The sequence below is a fragment of the Penicillium vulpinum genome (assembly GCF_028829585.1).
Source record: "Penicillium vulpinum strain IBT 29486 chromosome Unknown utg000004l_segment0_segment0, whole genome shotgun sequence".
Taxonomy (NCBI): Eukaryota; Fungi; Ascomycota; class Eurotiomycetes; order Eurotiales; family Aspergillaceae; genus Penicillium; species Penicillium vulpinum.
The window spans coordinates 3,078,608-3,093,530 of record NW_026643244.1 but is presented as its reverse complement, the minus strand read 5'-3'; the positions used below and the strand labels follow the sequence as shown (position 1 = coordinate 3,093,530).

The 14,923-nt window shown below is 46.9% G+C and overlaps 6 protein-coding genes across 6 annotated transcripts; 2 read left to right on the top strand and 4 right to left on the bottom strand.

Moving 5' to 3' along the window:
* Positions 1 to 11: 11 nt before the first annotated feature.
* N7479_009667 (uncharacterized protein) lies at positions 12 to 2,546 on the bottom strand (the record flags this gene model as incomplete). The annotated part of the gene is made up of 3 exons (XM_057257360.1): positions 12 to 519; positions 577 to 2,365; positions 2,420 to 2,546. 3 exons carry the CDS (start codon positions 2,544 to 2,546, stop codon positions 12 to 14), a joined length of 2,424 nt encoding a protein of 807 aa, XP_057104818.1.
* Positions 2,547 to 3,691: 1,145 nt separating this feature from the next.
* On the bottom strand, positions 3,692 to 5,158 carry N7479_009666 (putative flavin-containing amine oxidase; the record flags this gene model as incomplete). The annotated part of the gene is made up of 1 exon (XM_057257359.1): positions 3,692 to 5,158. One exon carries the CDS (start codon positions 5,156 to 5,158, stop codon positions 3,692 to 3,694), a length of 1,467 nt encoding a protein of 488 aa, XP_057104817.1.
* Positions 5,159 to 5,584: 426 nt separating this feature from the next.
* On the bottom strand, positions 5,585 to 7,338 carry N7479_009665 (uncharacterized protein; the record flags this gene model as incomplete). The annotated part of the gene is made up of 2 exons (XM_057257358.1): positions 5,585 to 6,781; positions 6,874 to 7,338. 2 exons carry the CDS (start codon positions 7,336 to 7,338, stop codon positions 5,585 to 5,587), a joined length of 1,662 nt encoding a protein of 553 aa, XP_057104816.1.
* A 1,060-nt stretch (positions 7,339 to 8,398) lies between these two features.
* On the top strand, positions 8,399 to 9,241 carry N7479_009664 (uncharacterized protein; the record flags this gene model as incomplete). The annotated part of the gene is made up of 1 exon (XM_057257357.1): positions 8,399 to 9,241. The coding sequence occupies one exon, from the start codon at positions 8,399 to 8,401 to the stop codon at positions 9,239 to 9,241; it is 843 nt and encodes a 280-aa protein (XP_057104815.1).
* Positions 9,242 to 10,731: 1,490 nt separating this feature from the next.
* N7479_009663 (zinc finger MYND domain-containing protein) lies at positions 10,732 to 11,614 on the top strand (the record flags this gene model as incomplete). Its single annotated transcript, XM_057257356.1, has 4 exons — positions 10,732 to 10,750; positions 10,812 to 11,331; positions 11,391 to 11,478; positions 11,537 to 11,614. The coding sequence occupies 4 exons, from the start codon at positions 10,732 to 10,734 to the stop codon at positions 11,612 to 11,614; spliced, it is 705 nt and encodes a 234-aa protein (XP_057104814.1).
* A 751-nt stretch (positions 11,615 to 12,365) lies between these two features.
* N7479_009662 (pepsin-like aspartic protease) lies at positions 12,366 to 14,062 on the bottom strand (the record flags this gene model as incomplete). Its single annotated transcript, XM_057257355.1, has 3 exons — positions 12,366 to 13,345; positions 13,455 to 13,776; positions 13,883 to 14,062. 3 exons carry the CDS (start codon positions 14,060 to 14,062, stop codon positions 12,366 to 12,368), a joined length of 1,482 nt encoding a protein of 493 aa, XP_057104813.1.
* Positions 14,063 to 14,923: the final 861 nt, after the last annotated feature.

Here is a 14,923-nt window from a genome sequence, read left to right as displayed (position 1 = left end):
TTACTAGCGCTTCATACTTCCTTGCTCTCCCTTTCCCTTTCCATATCTCGCTCCCACAACTTCACATCATTTATGGCCGTCTGTAACCTCTGAAGTTGCGCATTACTCTGATTTCCTCTAGTATCAGATCGTATCCGACTGCCAGTAGTCCTGCTCTTTTCCTCGGCTAAGGCCTTCTGCAACGTTAACAACAAGTTTTCCGGCTTGTGTCTCTCCCGCCGGCGTTCCAATTCTTCCCTCCTTTGGTTGAGCTTTTGCTTCTGTCTCTCCTGCTCGCTTTCATCCCTCTCCTGGCTTTTCTGCTCCTCTTCCTTTTTCTTCTGTGCCTCCTCCTTCTGAAGCCTTTGTTCTTCCATTTGTTTTCTTCCTCTCTCCTTTTTCTCCTTCTGGATTCTTTCCCTTTCCTGCCTGTCCTTTTTCTTTCTTTCTGCCTCTGCTTTCTTTCTTTCTGCCTCTGCTTTCTTTCTTTCCGTCTCTGCTTTCTTCTGCGCCATCTCTCGCTCGTAGTGGTCCTCAACCCTCGACTTTATATATCATATTCTTTCATATTCTCTCAAAAATGAAGTGCCCCAGTACTTAGGATTCTCTTCCTTGTCTATCGCAATCTCCATTTCGATCCGCTTATCAAGCTGCCTGGAGCCCCGCAACGGCAACTGATCCCGGATGGATATAGGCGTGCGTGGATGTTCGCTTTCGGGACCCGACGATCTCTCTGGGTCTGATGATCTGTCAAGTGCGGGTAATGGCTCTCGTTCTGCCAATTTGACAAGGTCTAGCAATGGCGCAAGGTCTAGAACTGGCTCTGGATCTGGCAGCTGCCTCGGATCTGACGACTGCTCAGCCTCTGACGACTGGTCAGGATCTGGCAAAACCTTGGATTCTGTCCATTGCTCGGGAACTGATGATTCCTCCTGTTCCGAAGATGACTCTTCCAGCTCTGGTGGCTCCCCTCTCTCTAGTGACTCCTCTCGCTCCGTCAATTGCTCTTGACCTGAAAATTTCCTGGACAACGATAATCTACATAGTTTAGCTTCTGGGAGCTCAAAATCGGAATCATCAGAATCATCCGAGAACATGAACTCGGTATTCTCGTGAGCAGCAGGTGGAAATTCCTCAAAAAGCCTTCGGAACTTGTTGCCATCTATCATGAGAGAGATTTCAGCGGGTCTGATGTCGCATTTAGGCCGAAGACGCAAGGTCCAGACCGTTGGGCTCAATGAAGATTTTTGGCCTGGTGTTTTGAGTCTTGGTAACCAGCGTTGAGGTAAAGCAAGCGGGGGAAGAACTTGAGACAAAGCTCGTGATGCAACTAGAGGTAGATTTGGAGATGACAGTGGTGTGGTCATTGTAGATGAACATAGAGACTGGGAGTCAGATTCACATTCAGATGCCGATTGTTTGTATTCAGGTTCGGACCCGGCCTTTGACGGAGACTCGGATCCTATCACTGAATACAACTGCGGCGGCCATGCCAATGGTTTTGCATCACGGGCTTTGCGCCAAGGCTGACTTCGGATGTCTCGTGCCGGTGGTCCTGAGTCCATGTGTCTATCTAATGCTGACAAGAGAGACCGCAGAAGTTCCGATAATATAGGAGCGGATTCAAATCTGCTCTGATGCTCCGATGATGCGAGGGCGGGAAGTGGTACTGCCTGACGCCGGGAGTCTACATCGGTGTTTGATCTTTTTCGTTTCAGGACAGTCGTCGTGTGTCGCGAGGGCGATGACGGGAATGGTTCTGATGAAGCTTCAGACTCATTATCGGTGTCTGATGTCGATGATTCACGGGCTTGCTGCCCATAGCAAGGGTGGAAACTTGGTGTGATGATTTCGTCGTCCACAACTCTTTCCGACAATGCTGGGGATGGCAATACCGATCCTTGTCCTGATTCTGACTCTGGTATTGACGAAAATACTGATATCTCACGGGTCTTATGCTGTTGTGCACGGTAAGACATTGGGGTGACGCTTTCGAGATCCACAACCCTTTGCGGTGGTGAAACTGGTTTGCGTCCTCTTTCAGATTCTACATCTGTGTCCCACGATGATGCCTCATAGCTCGCGTGGCCGTATTCATGGTCAGAGACTGATATGGACTTTGGGGGCCTCGGCACCTTTTGCGCTGATGATGGAGGCGATTCCAAAGTCAATTGTGACTGCAATTGTGTCTGTGCCTGAGCCCCATCTTTATATTTGAACTCAAAATCAGACTCATACACCATTTTCCATCTTCCAGGAGGCGTTAGTGAATGTTCGTGTGATGATCCTAGCCCCTGAGCCTTGACTCGGGAGCTATCAAAGGGGCGTGGTTTGACTCGCTCATAAACTGTGGTCGGATGATCAGATGATCCCACCTGTGGTGATTCTGAGTGCAATTCATGTTTTTTGAACACTTTCGAAGACCATGGTGACCGCTTACTGGTCTTTTGCTTGTCATAATGGCGCCCGCCTGACTTCGCAACTAGAGATGGCGACGAAGAGGCCGGTGGTGACTGGGTTTGCTTGACCGGCTTTGCATGGCGGTTGCGACCTTTTGATCTTGACATGACTTTTGGCAAATGGGCTTCATTCAGGGGCAGAGATGTAGGTCTAGTGGGGGATTTCTAGTTTATATACTCCGTAGTTCTACCTATATATACCAACTGAGCTATTTGCTATATATTTGCTGAAGGCTGTGCTAATTTTAATTTGTGCAGACCTTGGGGGGAAGAAGCTCTCCCTATTGTCAGGTGGGATACCTGAATAGTATCATATCAATACGCCTTGCTACGGTATACGTATCACAAATCTTACTACCGCAATGCTACGTAGTAGTATCGAAGGCCGATACTGTAAGATAATGCATTGTATAGCTGTCACGAGCCACCCCTTTATGCGTTCCAAAATTTAGCCCGCTAGGAGCAAAAGACCAGAATTCCAGGACAACGTCCTGGAACCGCACTCGCTATATATAGGATAGGCTGACTCGTAACAATAGCGACGGTATTCTGGTTTTATGTTTCCCCTGCATGGTACTTATTCAGTCCCAAAACGGTTAGCTTGACACCAGGGCTGTTGTATATATTGTCTGGTTCACCTGGCAATCAAAATTGGGCTTATAGTGACAAATTTCGGCATTAGACCTTTTTTTAGAAGTAAATTACTTTAGGCAAAAGAATAACATACTTCCACATACAGTGTTTGAATCAATTTAGCATGGTTAAGTATAAGTATACTATCCATAATACTGAAGATCCAGACTGACATCTTTGACATCTTTATGCTTGGTTTCGAAGTAAAGCTGGCTTATGCGGCCCTGTGATATCTTTTTGGTCTTCCTAGTAGTGGTCTTCTCGGATCTTCCTTTTTTAGGTATTTGTTATTTTGTCGACGTTTTATAGGTAGACGGTACCAAAGGGCGGAATTGCCCAGAGGGACGGACTGTGAAATTGGGGATGCCAATCTACCATCTTGACGGGGCTTCGAGACATGAGCTAAAAAACGGCCAAAAGATGGCCAAAAAATGGTCAGAAGATGATATTAATTTACTGAAACTAATTTTTGGAATGCAACTGGCACTGGAAAAAATCCAGTCAAGTCTCAAAAAAGTGGCGAGAGCCTGGAGATTCAGATATAAAATTCGATTGTTCTGGCAATTTTACCCAAACTTCAAGATCTCCACCAGGGACAGCCCCTTAATCAAGCCCCCCATTCACCAATTCTTCAATATCTCCCCAGCAACCCGTTCACCTGAACTAATAGCCCCATCCATGTACCCAATCCACCTTAGCGAAGTCTCAGTTCCAGCGAAATGGATCCTCCCAACTGGAGCACGCAAATAAGACCCATACTGTGTCAAAACAGCCGGAGGCATGAAAGCACTAGGGCCACCACGTGAGAACTCTTCAAGATCCCACCGCTGAATAAGGACATCTGTAGCAGTTTCAACGCGTGGACCAAAGAGATTAGAAAAACCTTGCTTGACTTGGCGCTTGGCCTCGTCTTCGCTCACAGCATCTAGCTTGCGCATCTCGTCCGCCTCAATGAAACCCATTATCGCTCCAAACGATCCATCCGCAGGCGAGTTGTCGTATGTCACTCGGATCGACCCGGTGTCACTAACACCTGCTGCGTTGAGCCCCTCGCTCCGCCACCAGGCACTTGGGAAGATCACAATGGCTTTGCCCAATGCCCCCATAGGCATGCGCTGGTTCAACTGGTCTCGTCCAGCAGGGAGTAGGGGATTGAATATGATACGGTTTGCTAGAGGCGGGGACATGGCGACGACGACATATTGGGCTGAGATCGTGAGTTCATCTGAAGAGACTAGATAGCGTGAATCTTTGAGCTGCACTCTGCGCACAGGTGTGTTGAGGTGGATGTTTTGCGAACCGAGTTTCTCGGCGAGTAGTGTTGCTAGTAACTGTGTTCCACCGCTCACCCGACTATCCTGTGCGCCCCCATCGACTCCAATAAGACGGTTGATAGTCCCAGGCCCAGTTTGATTTCCAGCAGCGGCTATACACCACATTGAATATAGTAGAGATGGCTCGTTTAATTCGGTCGACAGGATGGCTGGAATGGCAACATCAAGGAGGACGCGTGCGTCGGAAGTGGATATTCGAGAGTTCACGTATGTTTCTAGGGTCATTGAATCTAGTGCCGAGGCATTCGGGGTGTTCCATGGGGCTTCCAGGTCGACTTTGCTCGCCAGGTTATTGATCTCGTCCATGAAGGATGCAAGCTCGACAAGGGAGTCTATTCCCACGAGAGGAATACCGCCCAGGCTGTCTTGATAATGACGCGCTGTGCCGTTTCGATAGAAGGTTGAGTTTCCTGACGTGTATGTCTTGTAGGTTGGTAGACCGAGTTCGTCTGCGAGGGCTAGGACACGGTTTTGTGTTGGTCCAACGTATGCGGCGCCTAGCTCTTGGGCACTCTTCCCTGGAGGGTTGACATTGAGCACGCGACCACCGACTCGGTCTCGTGCTTCTAATATAGCAAAGGATTTGTTGGCTGCTGCGAGCTGTTTGGCAGTGGAGAGTCCGGATAGGCCAGCGCCGATGATGGCGACGTCGACTTCGCGGGAGGGTTCTGGAACCAGTCCATGGCAAAGGGGAACTGCTAGCAGTAATAGGTGCACTGCACTGAAGGATAATCTATAACGAACCAGCGGCATATTTATTTTGGTATTCGATTGATGAATGGTTTGACGTTAGTATCACTGTGACAATTCGCAATTGCTGTTTTTTATCTGTAGGGATGATCAAAGACAAATCCCATTCATCACTTGACTCACTTTGCTGCCGACTACTACCCAATGTCAGGAAGTACAGAACAATTCAACTAATTCATTGGCTTAGAATCAAAACCTCGTGATCAGAGTAGTACAAGCGACAGAATAGGACAAAATAGACAATCGCCTTGTAGATGTAACTATTCGAGCAACATAAAGCCAGCAGACTTTCAAAATATCTCCGCATTACATTATTGTTGCTGGCATGGAACCTGGTATCCTTATTTCATGTTTCCCTCCCTCATCTTCCAAACACAGATAACAAATAACCTGATAGCGACGCACAAGAGGAGTGGCTGATGTCTCACTCTATGTCTCCATCTCCGAGTCTTCTTCCGAAGGTTCATCACTTAGTATTTCAATCGGTTCCTGCGGCTTTTCTTCGCGTTTCTTTTGAGCCTCTACTATTGCTGCTCGTTGTTTCTTTGATTCCTCTGGTTCGTCCTCTGACTCTTCGGAGGAGCTGGTTTCTGATGACGAATTGGAGGATTCGTCGCTTGATAACTGAACCAGTTCTTGCGAATTGACTTTGCGTCCTTGTGGTGGCTCTTTCTCTGTTGCTGGTTGGTTTTGCGGTTTCTCTGGTTCCTCATCTGACTCATCTGACTCTTCTTCTGAGGATTCGTCTTCCGATGAAGATGAGGATGACTCGGACTCCGTATTCTCTTCCTCTAGTAGGATAGGGATTGCTTCTTTAATCATCTCTTTGCATTCAGCTTGCGCACCTGCTTTTAGTGCGAGTTGATTCTTCAGTTGATATTCAGGTTCCTCCTCTAAATCTTCTTCTGAGGAGTCGTCTTCTGCCGAAGACGAGGATGCTTCACTGTTTTCATCCTCTGGTTGAATCGCTGCTTTAGCCTTCACGTTGCGTTCCTCCTGTGAGACTTCTTTTGCTGCTAGAATTTGTACTGCTTCTTCTTCCTGAGAGGAGGAGTAGTCATCAGAAGAGTCATACTCTTCTGATGATGACTCTCCCGAGGACTGTTCCTGCGTCAAAGTCGAGGATCGATCATTTTCTTCTTCATGCATCACCTCGTTGTGTGCTATTTTGTCCAAAGCTCGCACAACATCTGAGACTTTGATAGCTTCACTGTTGACCTGCGCCTCTTCTTCCTCTGACGACGAAGAAGAATAAATCGAGGATGGCGAAGATACTGATGATGATGAGGACTCGCTGTCTTCTATCGCTTCATGGTCATCTTGTTCTTGTTGCATAGCCTTTTTCAGCTGTTCATTCCGTTCCAGCCTTGCTTTTTCACAGAACTTCTGTGTCCGCTGCCGTTTGAACACGGGTTGCTGCTCATCGTTATCCTGATGGGCTCGCTTCGAACCGAGCTGCGGTTGCGGTATGCCCGCAATTGGAGGACATAAAGGGATTTCTGGTCGCTCATGAAATGAATCTCCAAAGTTCTGTCCTTCCCTCGTGGCATTGCGCGTTTGCTCTATGAGATAACGATCCGACTCTATTTTGTCAAACAACATCATCCCCAACTCGCCTGCTGGAATCTGTTCTTTCTTAGTATTATACACCTTCCATAGCCTATATTGCAGCTTACCATTTCACAGCGAATCTCCATGTGTAAACAATATTCGCATACCTCCCGTCCTGGGATAGGTTGACAGGGTGGGTTCGCACTTCCATCTTGCCAGCGTGAAAAACACTTGTAGCAACATCTGAAAGCTTGCTGTGTAGTAGATCCAGCTAGTGCATCTATATCAATAGAAATCTGCATATTTGCTGTGTCTATCGATGCGCTTGATTCTTGCAGAGCTTGTAAATCCTCGCCGTGCATAGTGACGGACGGCGGGTGAGTATGGGAATGCACTGCCAGTTGATCTCCGTCCTGAGACACCGGCGTTCGTTCTCGAACTTGACAAACCACTTGAACATCCTGCATGCCCTCCACATGCAGTGGATTAGATGTCTCCACTGCATCTGGCTCGGTCTGTGGTCCCCATATCCGCTTGATACTCTCTGCGAATTCGAATGTTCCGGCAGCAAATGTCTGAACAGCTTCTGCAACTGCTAGCAAAGTCCGCTCAAATCTCTGATCGCTGGCCATATTTGGATAACACGTTGGTAGAGAGAAACCCCCCTGTGAAAACCCCCTGTGCTGGTCAATGTGATGTAGGTGTTTTGATATAGGTTCGGCTTTCGGCTGAGCCTATTTTCCGGGACCCACTTTAGCTGATATCAGATCAATGGTAGGAAGCAGAAATCTTGGAAGTGTAGTCAATCGACTGTGCTGCAAAGTTAACATAGCACCGGAGGAGGGATTAGAAAGAGAGAGGAAGTTCTAGGGTTCACAAACAAACAAGCATTATCTCCCTGAAAATTCAGGCACCAGAGCATCATGTGATCCTGGCGCCAACAATGTTCTTTTTGTTTTCTATACAAAGTACATTTTCACGACTTTGCTGTGTTTTCATTCCTATATTTTCAGGTATATAGTCCGAGAAACCAAAAGCATTTATACATGTACCCCATTCTACCATTCTTCTATCCATGAATGTAAGCTCGTTCACATTCACATCCCAATACTCAAGAGAGATGGCAAATGAGATACAAATAAAATCATTCTAGGTAGTGAGTGAAAATTACCAAAAAGGTAATCCTATATCAAACGTAATAATCCTAAGAAAAAATGCCCTCCAGGTGGCCGTGGCCTTGCGGCAGACTAAACGCACCCATCGGCTTCACCTGGAGGGAAGGGCGCATGTGCTGCCCCCCGCGGTAAGAACCGAGAAATGCTTGTCGGTCGACTCGCGCGGGAAGAGAGGTTAAAAATTCCCTCTCTTCTTACCTATGGGAGGGGTTCTCGTTCCTCCTGCAATTCTTTTTTTTCTTTCTCGATTTCCCACTTATCTCCGGAGGGACAGTGTATATCAGAAGAGAAAAAAAATGCAACAGCTCTGTGGAATTATGGGCTTTCAAGGTTGGGGGAAACAACAAGCTTTCCTATTAAGAACTCCTACTGCGCTCGCTCGAGCATATGGTACTTTGCCAAAATTCGTGGTTCACGTGACTGTAAATATATAAACCCTCACTACTTAGTGACTTGACAGACCAGCAATGTTTGAGCGAATTTTTTTTCTATCTCTTCATCTTTCACAGACCGATTTATGGCTGCTTCTAACTCAACAGCTCTAGTCAGCTGGCAGTTAGAAGACAACGGCCGCTCCACATGGGCTCTGGTGTGGTCCTGTTTGGCAACGATCTTTGCCTGTACCTGGACAGTCCTACATCCGGACCTCCCTCGACGAAACTCGCCCACCGTGCGAATAATTATTGCAAACCTTGGATACTGGCTCCTCGCTATCTTTTTCCCAGAGTATGTGTTCGTAAATGCTTCGTGTGCGCGTTACCGGGCAATGCTCTTGAAGAATGTGTGCAACGAGGCACAAAAAGCCCGGTATCTTGAATCAGTGGACCGGGATTCTTGGTTGTCAAAACGGGCCAGGCCGCTAGAGCAAGTGCAAAATCGAGACTCTGCTGATCCCCACTCATTCCGCACTGAGTGGACTCTTCGAAAATGTTTCTGTATTAGTGCTGGTGGGCTTGCCTTACAGAGCCAAGACGGATGGATTTACGTCCTCCGACGAAGCGATATGCAACCGTTCATCCAGGCCGGCATAATCGAAGACATCGATTTTCACGATCGTGATGTTGAAGACCGTGCTAAAGCGGATTCTTTGGGGAAAACCTTCACTGTCATTCAAACCAGCTGGTTTCTCGCGGATATAATAGCAAGATGGGTAAACTCTCTGCCGGTTGCACCAATCGAATTGGCGACAATCGCATATATTGCCTGTGGTTTAATGATGTATGCTATGTGGTGGTACAAACCTAAGGATATGAGCACACCTATCACAATTTATGTCAGATATGATCGTAACAGTATACCGACCGACCTTCTCAATCACACGGCAACAAATCCCCACGGTTGGGTCCACATCTATGCCTAAATAAAAAAGCAGACCGTGTTGTCTGTTTTCGCGCAGGGCGCTCGATCGCTGATCGATATATTCACTGTGCCTGACGATGAGGTCCCCTTTACTAATTTCTCTAAACCATCCCATGGGTGCATCGTGGCTGCCATAAATACCATTGTCGCTTTCCTTTACTGTGGTATTCATCTCGTTGGGTAAATGATACTCTACTTTTTATTATATAGACCGCTGCTATTCATCCGCTAACAAAAGAACCACTTCTTTTCAGATGTAATTTCCCGTTCCCTACTGAAGCTGAACGAATTATCTGGCTTGTCTCATCACTTGCTTGCATTGCCACAGTTGGTCTTTACAGCCTAGCGACTACCATACCCACGTATGTGGCTTGGTTCGAGTCAAGAAAGCTGTTTCCCTTCTATACCAAGGCATTCAATGCTAGAAAAGTGCTTTGGTTTCGGATACTCATGCTCATTGTGATACTCTGCGCCGTGATATACGTGACATTACGTCTAGCCATCATGACGCTAGCTTTTACTTCACTGAGAGCTCTTCCGGTCGGCTCCTATACGACCGTCGAATGGGTGATGAGCATTCCGCATGTTTGAAACTGGGTAAATTTGCTTCTGGGGATTTGGGGGGCGCATGATAGAAGGACTATGGAGAATAATTGTCGAGTCTATTGTTTATATCCATCCATATGTCCACGGATGACTGGCTATTCTACTTCACTGTAAATATGTCCGCTTTTTAGGCAACACCGAATTTATATGTTTATGTATATTATACGAGAATAATCGGCCATGTCATGTATTTTTGGTAGTCTTTTTGATATTTCCCCCATGAGGGAAAAGAAGAATCAGCTGCAGAATATCATTACAGTATGAAATAGTTCGGGATCTGTTCTCCTCGAAAGTGGTACATCTATAAACTCTTACATCATGTCGCAGAATCATGAAATGCATGAAAGCCAGTAGTGTCGGATATAGTCATTCCTACGATCAACTCGGAGGCGAAATTGCAGTGTGTAGGGAGCTTCAATCGTAGTCTAAAACATCAGACTCTAGCTGCCCCAGGCATAGTAGATAGAAAACACACTGCCTCGAGGGATGAGGCCCCATGAAGGAAAATCACTGAAGGTTAAAATATGTAGAGTATGCAAATGTAATTTCTATATCCAATACGAGATCATCACAATCGAAAAGTGAAATAGCAGGTGTTTGTTGCTTTTGTTGCTTTTGTGCCTCACAGTGTCTCACAATGTAAAGCAAACGAGTCGCAAAACCTCTTTCCCAATTGTTGTAGGCCTCACCTTCCACTTTCGTGTTCGTGATTTGATTCTTTGGATTTCCGCTTAGTTCCTCCTCTACAAACTCATCTCAGGATTTGACTTATTATCCAAGTACCTTTCTCCCACGGACCTTCCTCTGTCGTCAACTTTAGGTCTTGATTTTCAAGCCACTCATTCACAAGCGCAGCCTAACAGTTACACGTATCATACGGTAATCATGGGTCGATGGGGATGGCGTTAGTCTCACTGTCATTTCTCCGTTTACTTTGTCTTAAGTCTAACCACCATCTATCTTAGGTCTCTTTGAAGGCGACCAGGATCTTGACGCCGTTCTGCTCGTTACTCAACGTGTAGAAAGCATGGGTGTCGATATTGAGTCCTGGGAACATAGTTTGAGTTCGATGGTTCACCAAACCGACATGCTAGCACCAGCAGAAGCCATCGCAATCTACAGCACCGCTGGATATGCCGCATCGCTCGCCAACGTCACTGTCCCATACATCCGCAAGAAGCTCGACACTGACAAGCTCGGAGAACGGCTGTTCGCTGCTACTCGCGCCAAGGAAAGGGTCCCGGAAGACCTCTTTCAAAAAGCTAAGTATAGCACTATCATTGTGGGCGCTCTCATGATGCGCGCTGGTGCTTGTATCAAAGAAGCGGATTTGCAGCATCTACGTGATCTGGTACCTCAAATTAACTGCACCTCGCGTCGAACAATGTGGGAAGATCATGGCTTCAGATCGCCAGGAAAAGCTCAGTTCCTTGCTGCCTTGGATCACTATGAGCCTGGTGTTGCGCGCAGTTTCCAGGAGCCTAGGTGAGTTTTAATTTGGAAGACGGACCAACCCAGAAGTTTTGCGCTGACGACTTTAACAGTTGCTTCAAGTGTGGAAGGATCGAAGCAGATATCGGCCACAAGCCTCTGCAATGCAAGAAGTGCAAAGTTGCGACGTACTGTGGCAAGGTAAGTAGGATACAAGCCAGCTTTCCAAGTTACGGTCATGGATATTGATTATTTATAGGACTGCCAACGCGCGCAGTGGCGCGAACACCGAGTGAGCTGCATTCACCCCGCACAACGCCGAGTCCTGAACATCTGACCACACCCGTCGAGGCAATCAAACAACAATAGTGTTGGCAAGGGATAATACTATCATTTTGCTGGCTGCAAATATGTCCGTAAATTTCCATGTCGGCAATAGCTGAGTTGCAGCATTGCCTGACATATTTGTCGACATTATTTCTGTTATGAGGATCGGTATCTGCTCTCCTACAGATTGACTCATTGAATGAACTTCAGAATGCAATATGCCTACCATTATCACCCTACTAGGAGGGAAACAACTAAAGTTCTCGGGTTAATGCGCCACAAATATCTGTATGGCGTAGAAAAGAAAAGTGATTGGTTTCGTACACCCAAAGGCTGATAAAAAATCACACAACCTAATGTATCCTCCGCATGCAACTTTCCCTAGGCAGTCACATAAATTCAACTCAATTTACTCTGATCATACTTCTGCACCATAATATCCTCGAAGCCAGCGGGACATTTAGCGCATTACCTTTATTGGCTCCAGCTCTTAGCCGGGTCCTTTGCTTCCACGCTCCTTCGGCCAATGATCTACCAAACCCCCCCAGAATTTGATTGAGTTCAAATAACCTTCTTCAGTGCTCTATGCCGCCGCGTAATGCCTTGAACGAGGTTGAGCGAAGAAATATATTATTAGTCATGAAGATTTTACTCAAAAATCAAGAGCTCCTAGACGCAGCTCCGCAGTTCATTCAATAAAAAAAGATATATTTGATATATACAAAACTAAAACAACAGGGTCTACAGGCCAAGTGAGCAACCTACACTGCAAGGAGCAAGCCAGCGCCCAAGATCCCAGACAGCAGATGGTTCGGTTTACTCATAGAGAACGCCAGTCCTGTAGAGGAGGTGCTAGAAGCTTCACCATTCTCAGCAGTTTCAGTCGCAGTAGCAGTGACATATACTGTTGTTCCACTAGATCCGGAGCTCAAAGAGGCCGGGTTTGTAGCGGTTTGAATGGGCCCATTACCCGTGGCCGAGGTGACAGCATTGGGTACAAGCGTCGCATCCGGCACAGGAGCCGTTCCCGTGCCAATCTCGAAAATATCATCATCGCCCCCATCGTAGTCTGTGTTTGCGAGCGAAATCTCATTATTGGCGAGATCGTAGACGACGTAAGCGCCACGCAGGAATGGATCACCCATCAGATTCACTCCGGCTTCGCTGTAGGTAATACCGAAGAGGCATGTGCCCTCAGGGAAGTCGGGCTGGGCGTAATTGTCGAAAATTAGTTCGCTTAAGGGAATCGAGACCGTGGCGCCCGAGAAACTGAAGGTCACATTATAATCGGCCTTGGTCATGTTGCAAGGAATGTAGGCGTAGCTGTAGGTCTTGGAATAAACTCCACCGACTTCCTTGTAGATGGGGTCTACCAGCTCTTTAGGCAGCGCAATGAGAGGGCTTCCATTATCCAAACTGACGGCTAAGGGAAGACCCATCTTGTAACTCTTTTTGCTATCGGTGCTCGTCACAGATATATCCGTCAAGGCAATGGCCAGAGAAATGTATCTGCCAGCTACCGGCACAACAGGCACGGTTTGCAGCTCGCCTTGATATCTCGCTTTGTTGACACCTCCGAAGAGAAGGTTCCCTGTGCCATCAAATTTGTTTAGCCATAGGCTATAGGCAGGTGATTTGATAGCACCGCTTTTGACCAGTGCTTTCGGGAGGTTGGCGTATTCCTTGCCGAGACGGCCAGCCGCATAAGTCCCTGACGCATATCCGATTCCCAGAATCCCATCTGTACAATGTCCCGAAATGCCGATCGTCAGCAATATGTTATTTTCTTTCCTTTTTACTTATCGAACCAAAGAACTCAATAATCGGGGAGGGGAGGAGGTCAAACTTACGAGGATTTCTACTCTCGTTGGCCAACGCAAACTCCATATCCTTTACCGCAGCGTCTCCGATCACCAGCTGGTCAGTAACGTAGGGGCCCGCAGCCAAAAAGCCACTGACATAAGTAGCATTCATGTCATAATCTAGCGTTTTGAGCGTTGAGGAGTCTTTAATATTGAATAAGCCGGTCGAAGAGCAGGGATCATCATCTGCCGCGCAGTAGGTGGAAGTTGGGACGTTAACCCAGATGTCACTGCTACCGGTATCGAGGCTGAGGGAGAGATTCTGAGCCGGGGTGCCGATGGTGATGTTCACCATATAATAGAAATTTAGCTATGCAGGAATTTAGTATAATTCTTGACTATTGAATCATGCGATCTACACTGAAACTCTCAACAAGTTGACACAATTCAGGTGCGATCGGAAATCTGTCTCATACCACATTGTAGAGTGCCGTGCTGGCGACTTTGGAATCGCGTTTCACCAACGCGTGAGACCGCTCACCTTGGGCAATTGGGAGCCCAAAGATCGCAGGTTCATCCCGCTTGTGTAGCGTGATGGCATTGCCATATGGCAGAGCAGCTAAGGCCGCGATCGGCAAGATTGACGATCCCCACATCCCGGGCACCAGGCAAATCTTGATCGTCGTGAAATTATGCGGATACTACTAGTAAGCGATGTCTACCAAAAGTAGACGACGTGAAAGGAAAATTTGCAGTATGCAAGTCCCTCAAACACCAAACAGACAAATAATCAGAGAGAAGGAAAATCAGGATAGGGGTACCTTAATATTCTATTCTCTTTGGCTAATCTCGCTACTAACTAGCTTGCCACTAGACCTTGACTAAGGATTCGTGGTGGTATTACCCAGAGACCGTCGTCCTGGCAAGAGCCAATCATCTTCCATCACAATTTCCGATGTAGTAGGGGCAGCCCCAAGGCGCTGACTCAAATTTCGCTAAATTCCGCTAATCGCTCTTCCTCTTGTCTGGGCTAAACTCGGAGTTGGACGGAAGCTACCATATACGTAGTCTATGGGCCGTTATACAATTTAATGCGTTGCATAGCAGACCTAAAACGTAGACGTACTGCCACAATAATAGTAAACACCAATGTAGGAATATTGCGGCCGTTCCTAGGACAGAAGGCCATCCGAGAGTACCTAGTGAGGCTCCTTGGCGCTAAAAAGGACTGCAAAGTAGCCTTCTGGGGGTGCATATTATTATCCTAGGATTGGCAATTTTCTATATAACACGCCGAACTCGTAGGTCAGTCGGCCCACACTTTTTCAACAATTTTGTCCGCAGACCAGCCATAGAATGTACAATTCCATTCTAAAAATATGATCGAGGTTAAATTGCTTTCGACGTAAGTGCTATAACGTTTGATTCGGGCCACATTTTTCTTTATAAGACTATCTTATGCTCGTATATATGCCACCATTGAGAAGTTACCAAGTGCCAGTGAACATCGCCGACGA